A 16,118-nucleotide genomic window follows, 5' to 3' on the forward strand; every position below is an offset into this window, starting at 1 on the left:
TATGAGTACAGACCCTGCACACATTAAAAAGCTAATAAGGGAATGCTATAAACAACACTATACATATAAACTCAAGCGACTTAGATGAAATAGACCAATTTCTTAAAAACAGCAAACTACCAAAGCTCACTCAAGATGAAATAGAAAGCCCAAATAATCCTATAACCATTAAATAATTGAAATTTGTAGTGAAAAATATTCTGAAAAAGAAATCTCCAAGCTCAGATAGTTTTACAGATGAATTCTACCAAATAAAATAAAAAATAAGCAATTGACAATAGCCTCAAAAAAATGAAATACTTAGGTATAAATCTAACAAAAAAATTTGTACATGGTAAAAACTATAAAATGCTGATGAATGAAATCAAAAATGACCTAAATATATAGAGAGACATATTGCACTCATGGATAGTGAGACTAAAGATATCAAATCTCCTCAAATTGATTAACAGAGTTATTTAAGACAATACCAATCAAAATCCCATATAAGCGGATTCTAAAATTCTATACAAAGGAACTAAATAGCTAAAACAATTTTGAAAAAGAAGAATGTTGAGAGAATCACATTATCTGATTTTCAGACTTACTATAAAGTTACAGTTATTAAGCAGTATGGTATTGGTGAAGGAAAAGACATACAGATCAATGGAAAAGAACAGAGTCTAGAAATAGATGTGCAAAATACGGCCACTGATTCTTGACAAAAATGCAAAGGCAATTCAATGGAGAAAGGATAATCTTTTCAAAAGATTGGAACAAATGAAAAAAATTGTTTGAAACGCTGGAACAAATTAAAAAAATTGTTCAATATGCAAAAAAATGGATATAAGACTCATACTTTACATAAAATTTAACTCAAAATTGATCATAAATCGAAATGTAAAACTACAAAACTTTTAGAAGAAAACTTAGGAGAAAATCTATGTGACCTTGGGTTTGGTAGTGAGTTCTCAGACATAGCACCAAAAGCATAATCAATTTAAAAAACTGATATTTGGACTTTCTTGAAATTAAAAACTTTCGCTCTATGAAAGACAATGCCAAGAGAATGAAAAGACAAATGATAGACTAGGAGAAAATATTTGCAAATCACATATCTGACAAAAGACTTTATCCAGAATATATAAAGAACTTTCAAAACTCAACAATCAGAAAACAAACAACTCAAAAATGATCAAAAGTCATGAACAGACACTTCTCCAAAGAGCATATATGGATGACAAAGAAGCACAAAGAAATATGCTCAACAGCATTAACCATTAGGGACATGCACATTAAAGCCATAATGAGATATCTATTAGGATGACAAAAATAAAAATGGTGATCAAGGAGGTGGAGCAACCGGAACTCTCATCCACTGCCGGTGAAATGCAAAAATGTTACAGCCACTCCAGAAAACAGTTTGGCAGTTTCTTATAAAGTTAAACATATACTTACCATATGACCCAGCAATCCCACTCCTGGGTATTTGCCCTAGAGAGATGAAAACTTCTGTCCACACATAAACCTATACATGAAATGTTTACAGCAACTCTTTTCACAACTGCTAAACATTGGAAACAACCCAAATGTCCTTTGTGGGTGAATGGATAAACAAACTATGGTTTAGAATATAAAGTAAACAAATATAAAGAAGAAACAAATTTTTGATAAACAGAGCAACTCAGATGAATCTCAAAGGCATTATATTGAAGGAAGCCAGACTCAAATTGTCACACGCTGTGTGATGCCACTCACATGACAATCCCAGAAAGACAAAATTACACCAGATGGAGCCCAGATCAGCAGCTGCCAGGGGTTGAGAACAGGCAGGAGGGCACAACTACCAAGAAGCAGCATGAGGGAGACTTTCAAGGTGATGGAGCTGTTCTGTTTCTTGGTTATGGTAATGGGTACACAAATCTGTACATGCACTAAAATTCACACAAAATATGGTTGATTACCAAATAATAACTAAAAAGATAAAGAAAGAACACACATACACAAAACGGTAAAAACCAAAAACCAAAAAAAAACCCCCAAAACAAGTTGCAGGAGAACTACATCTTATGTTCTCTGTTTTATAGAAAAACAACATATGTCTGTATATCTATAGCATGGGGTCCCAAAGGGTGACAATGAATCCTTAAGCACTGTGGCCTTTCTGATTATGGAGGCCTTTGCTTTCTAACTCTATATACTGCTTTGCTTTTTTTTTTTTTAAAACGATGCGCATGCGCTCATTCTAAATAAGAACAAAAACTAATTAAGATAAAGCAAGCTCGCGCTGCAATGAGCAGCCCAAACTGAATCCTGCTGATCTGCTATCACATGGGAACTGTTTCTCAGGGCCTTGCTAGTTTTAGGAGCTGTTTTTATTTCCAATCGTGGAAAAGACAAAATTTTTAAAAAAGAAAAGGAAGCCTACCAGGAGATTGACGGACTCAATGACGTCCAAGAACACCTCGTTCTTCCGGTACTTGATGCCCTCGGAGCGCCAGGACACTGCATTGGTGACGGTGGCTGGGGGCCGTGGGGCCCCCGTTTCCAGCTTGTGGCCCTCCTGAGTGATGTACCTGTGGGCCCGGGCTCAGAGTTAAGCAGCTCAGGCACTGACATTCTTGAAAAAAGCCCCTCCCTGAAGCAGGCACCAGGAAAGGCAGGCTCTGGTTTAACACAAGAATATTTTACAATTTCCAAAATTCCCAACAAACTCTTCAGTTACAATGAGTGCAGAGAGGTCACTTTTAGGGGGCCAAGGAGACAGTGTTGGTGAGGAAAACAAGAAGTAATCATGAAGTGCTCCCCCGCTGGCTGTGCAGAAGCGACCAGCCTCCTGGGAGAGTAACCTAGTGACCCTGATCCCACTTGCGTAACAACAGATGTGAGGTGTGTGGAAGTTACATGGCTTCTCTAAGTGTCCCTTTGCTCCCTTGTGAAATAGGAAAACAGAGCCCCTGATTGTAAATGGAGTGAAAAAAAGTGCTTGCACAAGGGTCTGGTTCACAGAAAAGTGCTCAGTCCACGGTGACTGTTATTTGATGGGCAGGATTCCAAAGGAGGGAGATTTTTTTTCATCACAGCCTTACTTATGACAGTAAAAACAAAGGCAGGTGACTCCCTAATAACAAGGCATTTAGTGCACTCCTGTGGATGGAAATGAGACCTAGTAACAGGAAATACACTCATACTACGCAGGGATGCTGAGTGGAAAAAGGACCCACAACTGCCTCAGTAACGTAGTAAACTTCAGGTGCGGCTGGAGATGGGTGGGGGGACTGACAACATGACTATACGTTTGCTTCCTCCACCTCCAATCCCGCCGATGACATCAGTGTTGTGACATCCCCTGGGGCCTGACCCCCGCCCCCCATCCCCGGGCCCCATCCCACCCACTCACTCCTGCAGGATCTTGCTGTCTGTGGTCTGGGGGTAGCCGAAGTCCATGAGCTCATCCAGCAGCTCGTAGATGATGACGAAGTTGTCGCGGATGCTCTCCTCCTCCAGCTCCTTGAAATATTCTGAAAATACCTGCGGTGTTGGTGTGGGAGGCAGATGGTTGAGAGGAAGGATGAGAAGGGGGTGAACACGTGCACAAGTTCATTTGCCCTCTGTGCCCCGAGGGCCCTGCCAACAGCCCTTTTGTCCACAAGCTGAGTCTGCCTGTTTCCCAGAGTGCTACGAACGAGGACTTGGGCTCAGGGAACATGGACAGGAGGACAGCAGTGGCTGCCTGTGAGGCGGAAACCAGGCTGGGGCGGTGCAGACATCCTCTGAGGCCTGGTCAGAGGCCCGAGTTCCCACCCCTGCGGGCCCACTCTCCTCCCCTCCCTGACAGACACCACCAGGCGTGGGGCCCCTGCCCAGCTTCTCTTTAATCCTGACTTGTGAGGGACAAGAGCCACTGTGGACAGACAAGTGGCTCTTCCCGCCTCTTCTGGCCTCCCTGAATTCCAGTCTGTACAGCTGTGCCTGCAGACTAATCTGCCCCATTTCAACAGAAAATTAAGAGGATCAAAACAGGAACGCCAAAGGAGACAAGGGGAAGAGGAGCTTGGTAGAAGCCCTTTCATGAGCACAAACACTGAAGCAAAAAGGCAATGCCAAACACTGCAGGGAGGAGACCCTTTCTGCTTCCCACTTCCCTGTCTCCACATGCCAGGACTGCAACCGCTGGGCCTCTCCTATGAAATCACAAGCAGTGCGGCACGGCCTGTGACAGCTCCGGAACGCAGGCCTACTCCTCAGCCCACACTCGGGGCCTCCCTGGCGGACGCACTGTTCTCCTGCCCCGTGTCCTCAGCGCCCACACCAGCCTGTTCCCCAACATTTGGCAAAGGTGGCTCCTGAGTGGGCGGCACGTGGCACCACCTGAGGGATGAAAACTCTCCTGGGCCCATCCCAGGCCTCCTGGGTCCGACTGTCCACTTTCTTCAACCCCACAGCCCCCACTTCAGCCAGGCCCTTCCCTTTCTCTCCTGGAAACCTGCCTGCCGCAACCTCCTCACTGGCATCCCTGCTGCCGTCAAGTTCTTTTTCTACTCAGCAGCCAGAGACGATCTTCACTCAAATCGGGGCTTGCCTGTCTCCTGCTTAAAGCCCCCAACATCTCTTATCAGACTTGTAGCAAAATCTAAACTCCTCACTAGGCCCTGGGCATCAACCCCCTACCCCGTGGTCCAGCCCCACCAGCCTGTTGACTCAGCCCCACACTCTGTCCTGGGTAGACTGGACACCACATCACTCCTGCCCCAGGGCCTTTGCATGTACCGCTTTCTGCCTCCCCATCTCGCTGTGAGCTGGGCCTGACATGTGTCATCTCTTCCTAAGGGGGGGCCTCAGGCCTCTGTGCCTTTAGAGCCCCCTGAGGAGATTCTGAGCAGAACTTGGCTCCACCCTCCTCCTGGTTATCCCACCTCCCTAATTGCTGCCCTTCCACCCTTCCACAGCCAGCTGGGGGTATGCCTCTCCCTCTTGGAATCGGGCTGCACCCCTGGCCTGAGCCCCTCCTCCTGTTCACTTTCCTCTCCTCACCAGACAGAGGGGCAATGAAGGCTGCAGAATCCCACTCACGGATCAGGTGGAGCTCCCCTATCCCACTTTTGGGGTTCCAGCTCCAGAACTCTCTAAGGCTGCTGCAGCCCTCGGGGGGCTGGTATGGGGAGGCACACTGCAGGGCCAGGGGGACAGATACCCCGCGTGGCCCCTGTGGCTGGACTCACCTGCACCACCTTATAGAGGAAGGAGAACACCAGCGACACGCATGCATTCTTCTTGGAGGTGGCGACCACTGCATGGCAGCCGCAGTTAAGGATCATTCCAAGGCCTGGGCCGCCGTCTCACAGACCCCAGTTCCCCGCATCTTTTGGAGCCACCCCCAGCCATTGACTTGGCCCTCAGCGGGTGACTGAGCTCCTGGTCTGAGCCAGGACTGGGACACAGCAGTTACAGCCAGAGGAGGTCCCGGCTCCCAAGGAGCGCTTGGCTGACAGAGGGGCAGCAAGGGGCACAGGGAACCCACCCTGGCTGCTGGGTTGGGTTGGGGTGGGTGATGCCTAAGCGCAGGGCTGAAGCCCCAGGTATGGTAGAGGGCACTTCACGGGGTGGGGGAAGCCTGGGGCAGGAGGAGGTAGTGTGGCTCATCCCAGAGTGGAAAGCAGGAGCACCATCGGCCCTTCTCCAAAGCCCATTGCTTACGTGACCCACCTGAGGTCCAGGGCTCCCCAGCCAGGCTCTGAGGGAAGCAGCCAGGGCCAATTCTGGCTCGAGACTTTCTTTGAGCCTTTGCCCCTGAAGCAAACCTTCTGAATGAAGCTTCCATTTTCTCACCAGTGTGATGGGGGCCTGAGAGTGGATCCACATATAAAGTGTCTGACACACACTACCTCTGAAGGGGGGCCGGGGGGGCGCCGCCCCACCTCTTGGGGTCCGTGTGTACTGTGCACTTCCTATTCCTCTGTCCCTAAAGGGCCTTGAGCCACCTGGAGAGACCAGTTTCTGTGCACTGTGCCCTGGCCATTCACAACAATGGCCACCCCAATGCCAAGCTGTGAGCTCCAGGAGGGAGAAAGGGGCCGCCTCCACCTCACTTCCTGCCTTATCCTGGCCCAGCGCAGGGCCCCAGGAAATGGACATGGGGACAATCAAAGGAGTGCTGGCTTCCCGCCTCCAGTCCGGGCAACATGCCCTCCAGGTGCTTTCTAAGGAGGGTCAGCGGGCCTCATGGCCAGGCCTTGCTGACGATGGAACTCAGGCTGGAGGTGAGAGGGTATCCACTCAGGCAGGGTGTGCTGGGCACTGGCACCCAGAGGGGCAAGCCCTCACTGTCTCCTCCCTGGCTGCCCACGCGTGAAACCCTGGGGCCCAACTGGGAACTGGTCTGACGGCTCCTGCTGAGCTGGCACAGCCGCCCTTCCTTCCTCTCCACACCTGGGTAACCCCTGCCCAGACCCAGGGCAGCTTCCAAGACTCACTCTTGGCTCACAGGCCACCTGCCATATTCTGCAGAGCTGCTCCTGAGGCCTTCCAGAGAGAGGTGCAGAAACAGAGGTGTGCTGAAGGGAGCCAGACATCAGGGTACTGGATGAGGGTCCTGGGCCAACACCTCCCACCCTGTTACGTGCCCACAAATCACTAGGGATGGCCTTACTAAAATGTAGATTCTGACCTGGCAAGGCTGCGTGGAGCCTGGGATTCTGCATTTCCAAAAGGCTCCTGGGGGATGCTCTGGCCCGTGGACCACACCTGCACTAGCAAGGTCCTATATGTCTCCTCGAATATGGGAAAGGGGACAGAACCCAGTTCTGTTGGGTGCGATGCACACGCACCAGCTCAACTGACCCTAACAATCCTGCAGGGAGGGGTCGTTGCTCTCACTGGACCGTGGGAAGGTGAGGACTTGCCTCCAGTCACATAGCTACTGGAGCTCGGGCCTGAACGGGGCTGTGCGTTGCAAAGCCAGGCCCTTCTTGAGCAGTGCAGATACCAGAATGTGCCTAGGGGGCTGACCAGAGCCAAGGAGTGGCTGGTCAGACCACGTGGATAGAAACTGGCTTAGCCAGGTCTTCACATGAGCCTGAGTGCGGTGGCGGGGCTCTGAGATCTGGGCAGGATTGGGAGGAATCTCTCCCCTCCTCTGTATCCCACCACCCTTCATGGTCCAGGCCACTGCCCCTTCCACTTGGATGCCAACTCCTGCCTCCCCACCCCTCCCCATGTCCACTTCTGATCCCTGAAGTGTGGCCTCCACTCAGCAGCCGGAGACTTTCAGCAAATGCAAATCTGACTGTGTCACCCCTCTGCCTGAAACCTTCCAAAGACTTCCCAACATGCTTAAGGTGATTTTCTATGAGGCCCTGCAGTGTACACGCTGCTCACCACTTGGGTCCTGCTCCTACCATGCAACCCCCTCCAGTGCTCCAGCCACCCCCACTGTAGCTTCGGAATGAGACTTCACCTGGGCCTAGGGCTCCTCGTGCCGGCCAACTCCTGTGGCTGGCAGACACCTGGCCTTCCTGCAGGTCTCCTCCAGGATGCTGCCTCCTCAATGAAGCCTTCCTGGCTCCTTGGGCCTCTGTCACACTTGTCATCCTCGGGCAGCAAGGAGCTCCAAAAAGACCAGGCTGTGCCTAATGGCCCCCGCTGGCCCGAGCCAGCCCTGGGCCAGCCAGCACAGGGGCCGGCAGCTCTCAACTGCATGCGCGTGTGTATGCACACACATACAAGCCCACACAGGAGCCCCCCGGGAGCACCCTCACAAAGGGATACGATACAGGTTGTTGTGCTTTATCCACATGAAGCGGACTCCCCCATGCGCCAGGATGGGTGACAGCATCCCTTCCTCCTCCTTCTCCATCAGGATGGGCATGAAGTGCTCCACCTCTGACATGTCCACGTCGCCGCGGTAGTTTCGGCAGATGAGCACCTGGGTGGAGGTGGAAGAGAGGGAAGACGCTTTCATCTTGAGTTCCACCAGCTGGACGGCTGGGGTGTGGGTGAGACGCACCAGCTTCCTTCCCTCCAGAGACCCCAATCACACCTGTCCATCAAAGGGCTATCCAATCTCCATTCCTCAGGGAATTCCTCAAGGAATGCATTTCCCCAAGTGAACTTCCACAGGGACCAGCGGGAATCTTTGCAGGGGGAGTGTGGGAGGGGACTATGGGGCAAGAGTCCAGGACTGCATCACTTGGGAGACGCCAGGTTAAATGTCCTGCAGGCTTTTACTGCGGACCTTCTCAGAGCCTTTCTGTGCTAATGCGCCCTGCTCTTCTGTCTGTGTCAGGAGAGGGACAGTGCTGAGTGTTCACATCTACTGGAACCTGCCTGTGGCCTGAAGAGAAGCCCTTCTCCTCCTCTCTCTCTGCCCGTGGGTTTGGATGTGCAGCCTCACTGCCAATGGGAATGTAAAATGGGACAACCACGCTGGTAAAGTTTGACAGGTTTTCAAAAAGTTAAAACCAGCTTATAACCCAGCCCTTCCTCCCTCAGGTATTTCCCCAAGAGAAAGGAAACCATATGGACATGTGAAGATGTGTGCGCAGGTGTTCATGACAGCTTTACTTTAAATAGACTCAGACTGGCGAGAATGCGAATGCTGTCCTTCAACAGGTGAATGGAGACACAAACTGTGTCCACCCATACCACGGAACACTCCTCAGCTATGAAAAAGAATGACTACTGACACTGGCGACAGCATGACAGAATCTCAGGATTACCGAGCCAAGTGAAGAGAGAAACCAGACAATGGAGAACCTACCTACATGATTCCACTTAAATACATCCTGGGAAACGGTAACAGAAAACAAATCAGTGGCTACCTGGGGACAGGCCGGACACAGACAGGTGTGAAGAAGATTTAGGGGGTGATAGAATGTGTGCTTGTGGTTTCCTGCGTATATATGATGACTGAACTCATCAAACTATATAATTTAAACAAGCACAGTCTGTTACATGTAAGTTACACCTCCCTGAAGGAATGAAAAAGGAGCTGTGAAGCTACACTACTCTGAGCAAGGCCCTATTTGGAGATACCACCTAGAGCTGCTGCCACTCTCATGTGTCTGTGAGGACAGCTGGCTGCAGGACTCAGTAACATGCTGAGAATGACACTACCGAGCTGACCAGCCTGGAAACTGCCTGCTTCAGAACCTGTAGTTTCATAAGATACATTGTCTTACTGTTTCAAGCCAGGGGGAGAAGAACCTTCCTTTCCTAGTTTCTCCTTTGTGGCCTCTGGGCAATGGAGCCTGTGCCCTCATTGCTGTTCAGAAGGCCTCTTAGAGACCCAGCACTCAGTGGGTGAGCTTGTGGGTACCTGGACCAAGCCCTGGCCCAGGGACTCCCAAGTTACCCTCTCATATATTCTTTGCCAGGAGTATATACTGCCTCATATACTGGCCCCAACATGAAGTAGGACTGACAGTTTTAAAGAGATGGACAGTGATGTCCAGAGAAGTGGCGCCACCTGCCTGAGGTCACAAAGTGAACAAAAGTGAGCCAGGATCCTAATCCCACTTCTCACTCCCTGCAGGGCCACTTCTGCTCAATACACATTGCTTTCCTTGGCTTCCCAAGCCCACCTTCTACCCCAGGTATCCTATTTTGGGGGATGCCATGGGCATGGAGCCCTTGGGCCCCCAGTGTGTTCAAAGCAAAGGGCAGAGAGCAATTTATTTTGCTTGCTTTCGTCACCAGGGTTGCACACAGGTCCACTCATTCATATCTTCTACTGTACACTATGCTGATCCTGGGGACACAGGGTGACCGAGACAAACAGGCTTCCTGCACTGAGACACTTGCTCAGGGGGAAATGAGAGACTCTGCAAGGGTGTGATCTTCAAACTGAGGCCTGAGGGGACAGGTAGGATAGAAGCAGAGGGACCAGTGTGGCGCAGCCATGGGGAGTACCTAAGAGCACTGGTTAGGCAGAATGAGAGCAGCCTCGCAGCTGGGGCTGCAGGTCACGACAAAGGCAGGAAACAGGACAGACTGGAGGGAGGCAGGCAACAATGAAGTGACAATCCGCTCCCCCTGCTGCTAATCATGACCCCACAATTCCTTCCTCACAAAGAGTGAGATGGGCCTTCTTAAACAGAACTCAGATCAGATCTCTTCCCTGTTGAAATTGCTGTCTACCCCAGCCACGCCTCATACAGAACAAACTGCAACTCCATCCCTATGGCCATTTGGCTCTTCATAGCCCCTTCAATGCCTCTCTATCCATGCTCCCTGGGCTCACCTGATTCCAGCCATCCTGGCCAGTACCCTATCTCTCTCTGAGCAATCTATACCTGCTCCTACCTCAGGGCCTTTGCACTTGCAGTTTCCACTGGCCAGAATGCCTTGCCCTAGATATTCTCAGTTTTCAGGCCTCAGCTCAGATGGCACCTCCTCCAAGAAGTCTTCCCTGCTTGCCCTGGCTGAGATGATATCCCGTCCCTTTCTACTCCCAACCCTACTTTACCTTCACTGCCCACATCACCACTGTATTATCCATTCACATCCTCACTTATCACCTGTTGCTTCTACCAGAGTCTAACACTCCCTGAGAATAGTGACCACTTCAGTCTCATTTATGGCTGTGTCCCAGCACCCACCAGAGCCTAGCCTACAGTAGCTGCTCAGTAAATGTCTGTGCAGTGAACGTGGCGGTGAGGAAAAGGAGGACAGTATAATGCCCAGGTCTCCAACAGGGCAGCTGCACGGATGGCGGTGTCACTCACTGAGATGGGGAGAGAGAGCAGGGCTGGGGGGAGAGGGGAGCTCATCTGGGGAAATTCCGAGTTTGCAGTGACTGTGAGACCTTCAAGGTGTCCTGGAGGCCAGTGGATCTCCAGATAACTGTTCTGGACTTTGATTCAAATTTGAGTCATTTATGTCACAGTGACATAAATCAAAGCCTGCCCCAAGGAGAGCCACAGAATGGGAGGCATGCCAGGCCCAAGCATGCGGAGCCGACATCCAAGGGGAGGGCAGGAGAGGGGGGGCAACAGTCAGTGAGAGAAATGGGGAAAATATAGAGCGCAGCAACCTTGAGGCCAACGGAAGCCTGCTGAGGAGAAGCATGGTAGTGGTGTCAGAAGCTGCAGAGAAGAAGAAAAGATAAGGACAGAGACGTATCCATGGAGGGCTTTCTATCAGTTGAATGTGGCCCCGTTGGTTTCCTTGGTGATCAGAGGCTCTGGCTGGCAGGTAGACATGTGGTTGTGAATTTCCTGATGTGCCATTACCTTATTTTTTATTAAATGCAGTCTGCTCAGAAGGCAAACTTTCAAAATGTGAGGACCATGGGGAGTGGAATAATAAATGGCGTGATGGCCACTGAGGACGGGAGGCAAACCCACAGCTGCCTAAGGAGCTTCCTGAAAGGCACGTATAATCATGCTTCTCCTGGGCTACAGTCTCCTCACGGTGGCTGTTCCTTCTTGGGATCAAAGTGGTCTCCTCTGTCCCGCTCTCCCGTGTGGACATCCTCAACACCCACGGCTCTCTGGGTGCCATTCTCCAGGCTCCAGCAGTAGGCTTGCCAGTCCCAATGGGCCCACTGTGACACTTCTTCGTTTGCCTGACTACCACCTGGTCACCTTCCCAGCTCTGGCACCTCCCTCCTCCAGGAAGCCTTTCATAACCGCTTCTCCTCCTGCCAGCCCAAACTGAGGTTGGGTAACTGCATTACCTGGGGCCTTGTCCCTGACACTGTGGCTAACTGGATCTGATCGTTTGGATCCATGCGTCTGCTTAGATCTGTCAGCTTCCATGCCTTCCATGCATCTCTCCTGCCAGAGCTCAAGGTCTGCGGGGACTAACATGGCCTGTGGACCATGGCTGGTGCCAAGCCTGTCTCATGCGTCTGCTCAGCAAGTTCACACACCTGCCTTAGGTCACACAACTGAGCAGCAGAGACAGGTTTTGAGCTCAGCCCTAACTCCTCAGTCACACAGCGATGGTCAGCACCAGACCCAGTGCATGCTAGGTGCTCATGAAATGTCTGCTGAAGAAACGAGTGATCTGAGTAGGCAGCCTGTGGGACCTCTGGCGACACGGTGGTCAGTGAGGAAACAAGAACGTGTGCTACAAAGACTCGGGGAACACTGCACCCTCCCAGCCCCTGGTGTGCCCTGTGTCTTACCTTGCCTCCAAGAAGGTTGAGGAAGGGAGCCCAGCACTGGGCCTCACTAGCTGTTGACTTTGGGTGGCATCCAAGGCAGGCAACCCACTTAAGGGACTCTGGGAAAGTGCTGGGGGTGGGGAGTGGGGCAGCAAGGGACAGTCACTTCACCTCTTCACTCCCTACTGCTTCTAACTCCTGCCCACTCCACCTAGGCCCGACACCCACGTTTCTCTTACCCATTGATGTAGGGCTTCTTTAATACTGTTGGTCCTGTCCTATTCTTGTTACTCCCCAATACAAGAGGCCAGATACTCACTTGCCTTCTAGCCGGGACAGACTTTTCAGAAGGTGGCAGGCCACTTCTGAAAGGCTTTGAGATCCCTCCTTTAAGAAGCTTTCCCAGAAACCCCTGAGAAAGGCACCTAGGTCCTGGTTATGTCCAATTCCTCCTTCGTGTCTCAGCCAGATTTGTCACTCTCCCTGGGCAGCCCCAGCAGAGGCTGACTCTCCCTACTATATCCTCACTGCTCCAGCACCGCAATTTACATTTATTTGTGCTTTTTTGAGGTCAGTGTCTCCTCACCCACCAGATTGTGAGCTCCAGAAGGACAGGGACTGGCTGTGGTTTTGCTCCCCAAAGTCAGCCCAGGGCTTAGCACCCTGCCTGGCACTTAGTAGGTGCTCCTCAAATATCAGCTGAATGAACAAATGATTCTGGGTTCAACTCCTAGACCTGCCACTTCTCTGAGATCCGTGTGACCTTGGGCAGGTTGCACTGCCTCTCTGTGCCTCAGTTTCTCCCTCCGTTAAAATGGCACTCCCACCACTCACCTCACCAAACTCTTGTAACTCAATGTCTCAGTGAACGTTAAGAAATCCCTACAGGGACTGGCACAGAAAAAATCTTTGGATAAACAGAAGCTGCTGCGCTCCCAGAGGGCGGGACTGGCCCGAGGGCACATTGCCCCGCCACGCCTCACCACCTCTGGTCAAGGGTCACGCAGCCCCTCAGCGCCAGGCCTGACTTCCAAGCCGGCTGCGGCCCGCGCTCCTCATGGCCTCGGGCTCCCCAGGGTCCCCACGGAGGCCTGAGCCCCCAGCCCACAGGGCTGGGGATGAGGGTTGTCCATCCGGTTACCGAGCAACGGCGGCAGCCCACCGCGTTACCTAGCAACGAGGCGGGCCTCGCGGACCGAAGACCCCTTCCTGGTTACCTAGCAACAGGATGGAGGCCTCAGGTGAGGCCAAACGGCTTCCTTGCCTAAGACCAGGGTGGCTCCCATTGGCCAGTTACCTAGCAACAGGGTGGGTCCCCATGGGGCGAGGCCCCCGCCGGTTGCCTGGCAACGCGGAGGGTGGGACGCCCTCGGTACCTTGCCCTTCAGGTCCAGCACGTAGACGGCACTGGCGGACATGGCGGCTGCGGAAACCCTCGGTAGTGGCCGAGGGCGGCGGCGACAGCGGGGACTGCCAGGCGGTGAGCCAGGCCAGGCGCGCCCCGCGACAGTTCGTCTCCACTTCCGGTCCGGGGAGCCGCGCGCGGACCGTTATGCCCGTCCGGGGAGGAGCTGACAAGAATGCGCCGGCGCAGGGCGCAGTGTGCGCAGGCGCAATATGTCCGATGCGCCCTTATTTCCCGCTCCTCCCTCAAGCATCCCGGAAGTAAGCCCAGAGGGGCGGGGCGAGGTGGGCGGGGCCGAGAGGGGCCAGGCGGGGCCGACTGAAGCTGAGCTCTCTACCGCCTGACTGGGCGAAGCTGTGGCAGCTCGAAAACCCCACTCTGTGGGCCAAGCTAGGTAAGCGATCCTGGTGGTTGAACCCACCTAGGCGCCAGCCGTATGGAACTCACAGCCTGGTGCGGAAGTCTAGGAAATTATACCGTCACCAGTTGTGATACCCTTTATAGGGAGGGGTAAGGTAGCGGTTACTTGGAAAGAAGTCAGGCAAACTCTCTGAATGGCAATCGAGGCTTATCAACAGTAAGTTCCTGTCACCTCTCAGTGTCAACATTTGTCAGTGAACAAGCGTGCCAGTTTATTGCCTGAAATGATCTCCTGAAAGCCACACCCCACTGAACCCAGGCAAAAAGCAGGTGATTTCTCTAATTAGTGATCACTGTGGGTAATGCAAATTGTGATCCATGATTAATATAATTGAATTTTATCTCATTTGCTTTTATGAATACTCGGCCTTTGGAGAAATGCCTGCATTCTGTCCCAATGAACCATCATAGTGTCCTGGGCCCAGTCCTGCAGTATCAGAACCATATATCCTGGCTGCCTGCCTCTCTCTTGTCTTTTATCATCTCTACTACCTCCATTTGGGGTTTTGAAAGATAGTTTTCGCAACTCTGTGGTTATATATCCTCTACTTGGGGTAGAGATGTGAGTGCAAGAAAATCCAGAGAAGAAAACTGGAATCTTTAAAGGTCATCAAGTGAATCCTGGGCTGGAAGAATTCTTCCACAAAGCAGCCAAGAGAGGCTTTTTGTTTTTACATTTATTTATTTGGTTGCGCTGGGTGTTAGCTGCAGCTCACAGGCTCCTTAGTTGCAGCCTGCACATGGGATCTAGTTCTCTGACCAGGGATCGAACCTGGGTCCCCTGCACTGGGAGCGCAGAGTCTTATCCACTGTGCCATCAGGGAAGTCCCCAACAGAGGCTTTTTGACACCAACCATCTCTTAAGAAATCCTACCACACCTGGCCTCATATTTTACCCAATTTATTGCAGTGTTTTAGAAAAACATGTCTTTTTTCTAATTACAAAATTTTACATCTCACGGAAGAAAAACTGAGGAAATGACAAAAAGCATAAGGTGAAAAGAAATACCATCCAGGAGAGGTAACCCCTCCTGTTATGCACCATTTCCTTTCAGGGTTGCTCTGGGCATTTTAGGTGTTTAATACAGTATCAAGGGGGCTAAAAGGACACAACTCTTTTGAAGAAACAAAGACTTCCAAGTGCCAAGAGTACTGTCACAGTAAATACTCTACACATAAACTGCTTGTAACCTCCTTTTCTCCATATGTGGAGGAATTTAAATCACATCTGAATTTCATCCTTGGCAGTTACTGTATAAGCCTGATTTGACCTCTGTGACATCTCAGCAAAAACCATACTGACTGTGCTAGATCATTGTTTCTCAAACCTTGCTGCATGCTGGGATCACCTGGGGAGCTCTGAAAAATCTCAGTGACGGAACCCCACCCCAGGCAGCATCAGTGGTTCTTAATGCTCTCTGGGAGAACCTAACATACAGACTTTGAGAACCACTGTGGTAGACTGTAAGTGATGGCCCTCAATACTACACCTCCTGGTTGTTCGTGCCCTGTGTAGCGCCCTCCCAGGGTGGGTCTGGCAATGACTCCTGTTGGCCGATGGAATAGGTTGTGTGAAGAGAGATTCTGGAGGACTTTCTGGCCCCAGGCAAGTCAGTGTAACTTACGCATGAGCTAAACTATACTTCGTGAATCAGACATATCCAGCTGAGCATGGTCAACCCACAGAATCATGAGCGAAATTCTGTTGTTTGCAGTCACTCCGTTTCGGAGTGGCCTGAAGGGCAGGGAGAATTGGAATAGCTGTCTTCCCCACCACTGATGCAGGCTTTTCACAGCACCACGGCATCACGCTCATAGTCCCCAGCTGCTGGCTCGTGGACGGCAAGGGCCTGAGAGGGCCTTTCCACCAGTCGAGGGGAACTCCACCTCAAGGAGCCACTCCACCTCAAGAGAGTACGTCACCTCCTTTAGGCGGTTTGCAAACCGCAGGTGGAAACACACATCATGTAATTTGCTCCATCCTGAGGGAGAACAGTCGTTTTGCTGTATGCACATCCTTTGTGTGTGATTATCCTAAAGGCAGTGTTTCTAGTCACAATCAAACAGCCTGCAATTAAGATACTCAGACTTATATTTAGTAACTTTTCTGTTGTTGTTTTATTCTGCATTTCACATATAACAGTCCCAAACCCAATACTTGGTTTTTCTTTTTTGCCTTTCTTATTCTTTCAGCATCTATGCCAA

At 51.3% G+C, this 16,118-nt stretch overlaps 1 protein-coding gene across 3 annotated transcripts in view; it reads right to left on the minus strand.

Moving 5' to 3' along the window:
* AP1M1 (adaptor related protein complex 1 subunit mu 1) overlaps positions 1-13,672 on the minus strand; it is a 29,624-nt gene extending 15,952 nt beyond the window's left edge. Inside the window, exons 1-6 of one of the 3 annotated variants that reach the window (XM_057709485.1) lie at positions 13,465-13,667; positions 7,747-7,903; positions 5,202-5,269; positions 3,380-3,510; positions 2,408-2,555; positions 1,438-1,473 (exon numbers count right to left, since the gene is read on the minus strand). In XM_057709485.1, coding sequence (XP_057565468.1) covers positions 1,438-1,473; positions 2,408-2,555; positions 3,380-3,510; positions 5,202-5,269; positions 7,747-7,903; positions 13,465-13,506 — 582 coding nt within the window. In that variant the 5' untranslated portion in view covers positions 13,507-13,667. Of the gene's footprint in view, positions 1-1,437; positions 1,474-2,407; positions 2,556-3,379; positions 3,511-5,201; positions 5,270-7,746; positions 7,904-13,464 lie in introns of all 3 variants that reach the window. The other 2 variants (XM_057709488.1, XM_057709486.1) reach the window with 2 other exon arrangements.
* Between the last annotated feature and the right edge of the window lie 2,446 nt (positions 13,673-16,118).

This window comes from Hippopotamus amphibius, chromosome 15 (assembly GCF_030028045.1).
Source record: "Hippopotamus amphibius kiboko isolate mHipAmp2 chromosome 15, mHipAmp2.hap2, whole genome shotgun sequence".
NCBI lineage: Eukaryota > Metazoa > Chordata > Mammalia > Artiodactyla > Hippopotamidae > Hippopotamus > Hippopotamus amphibius.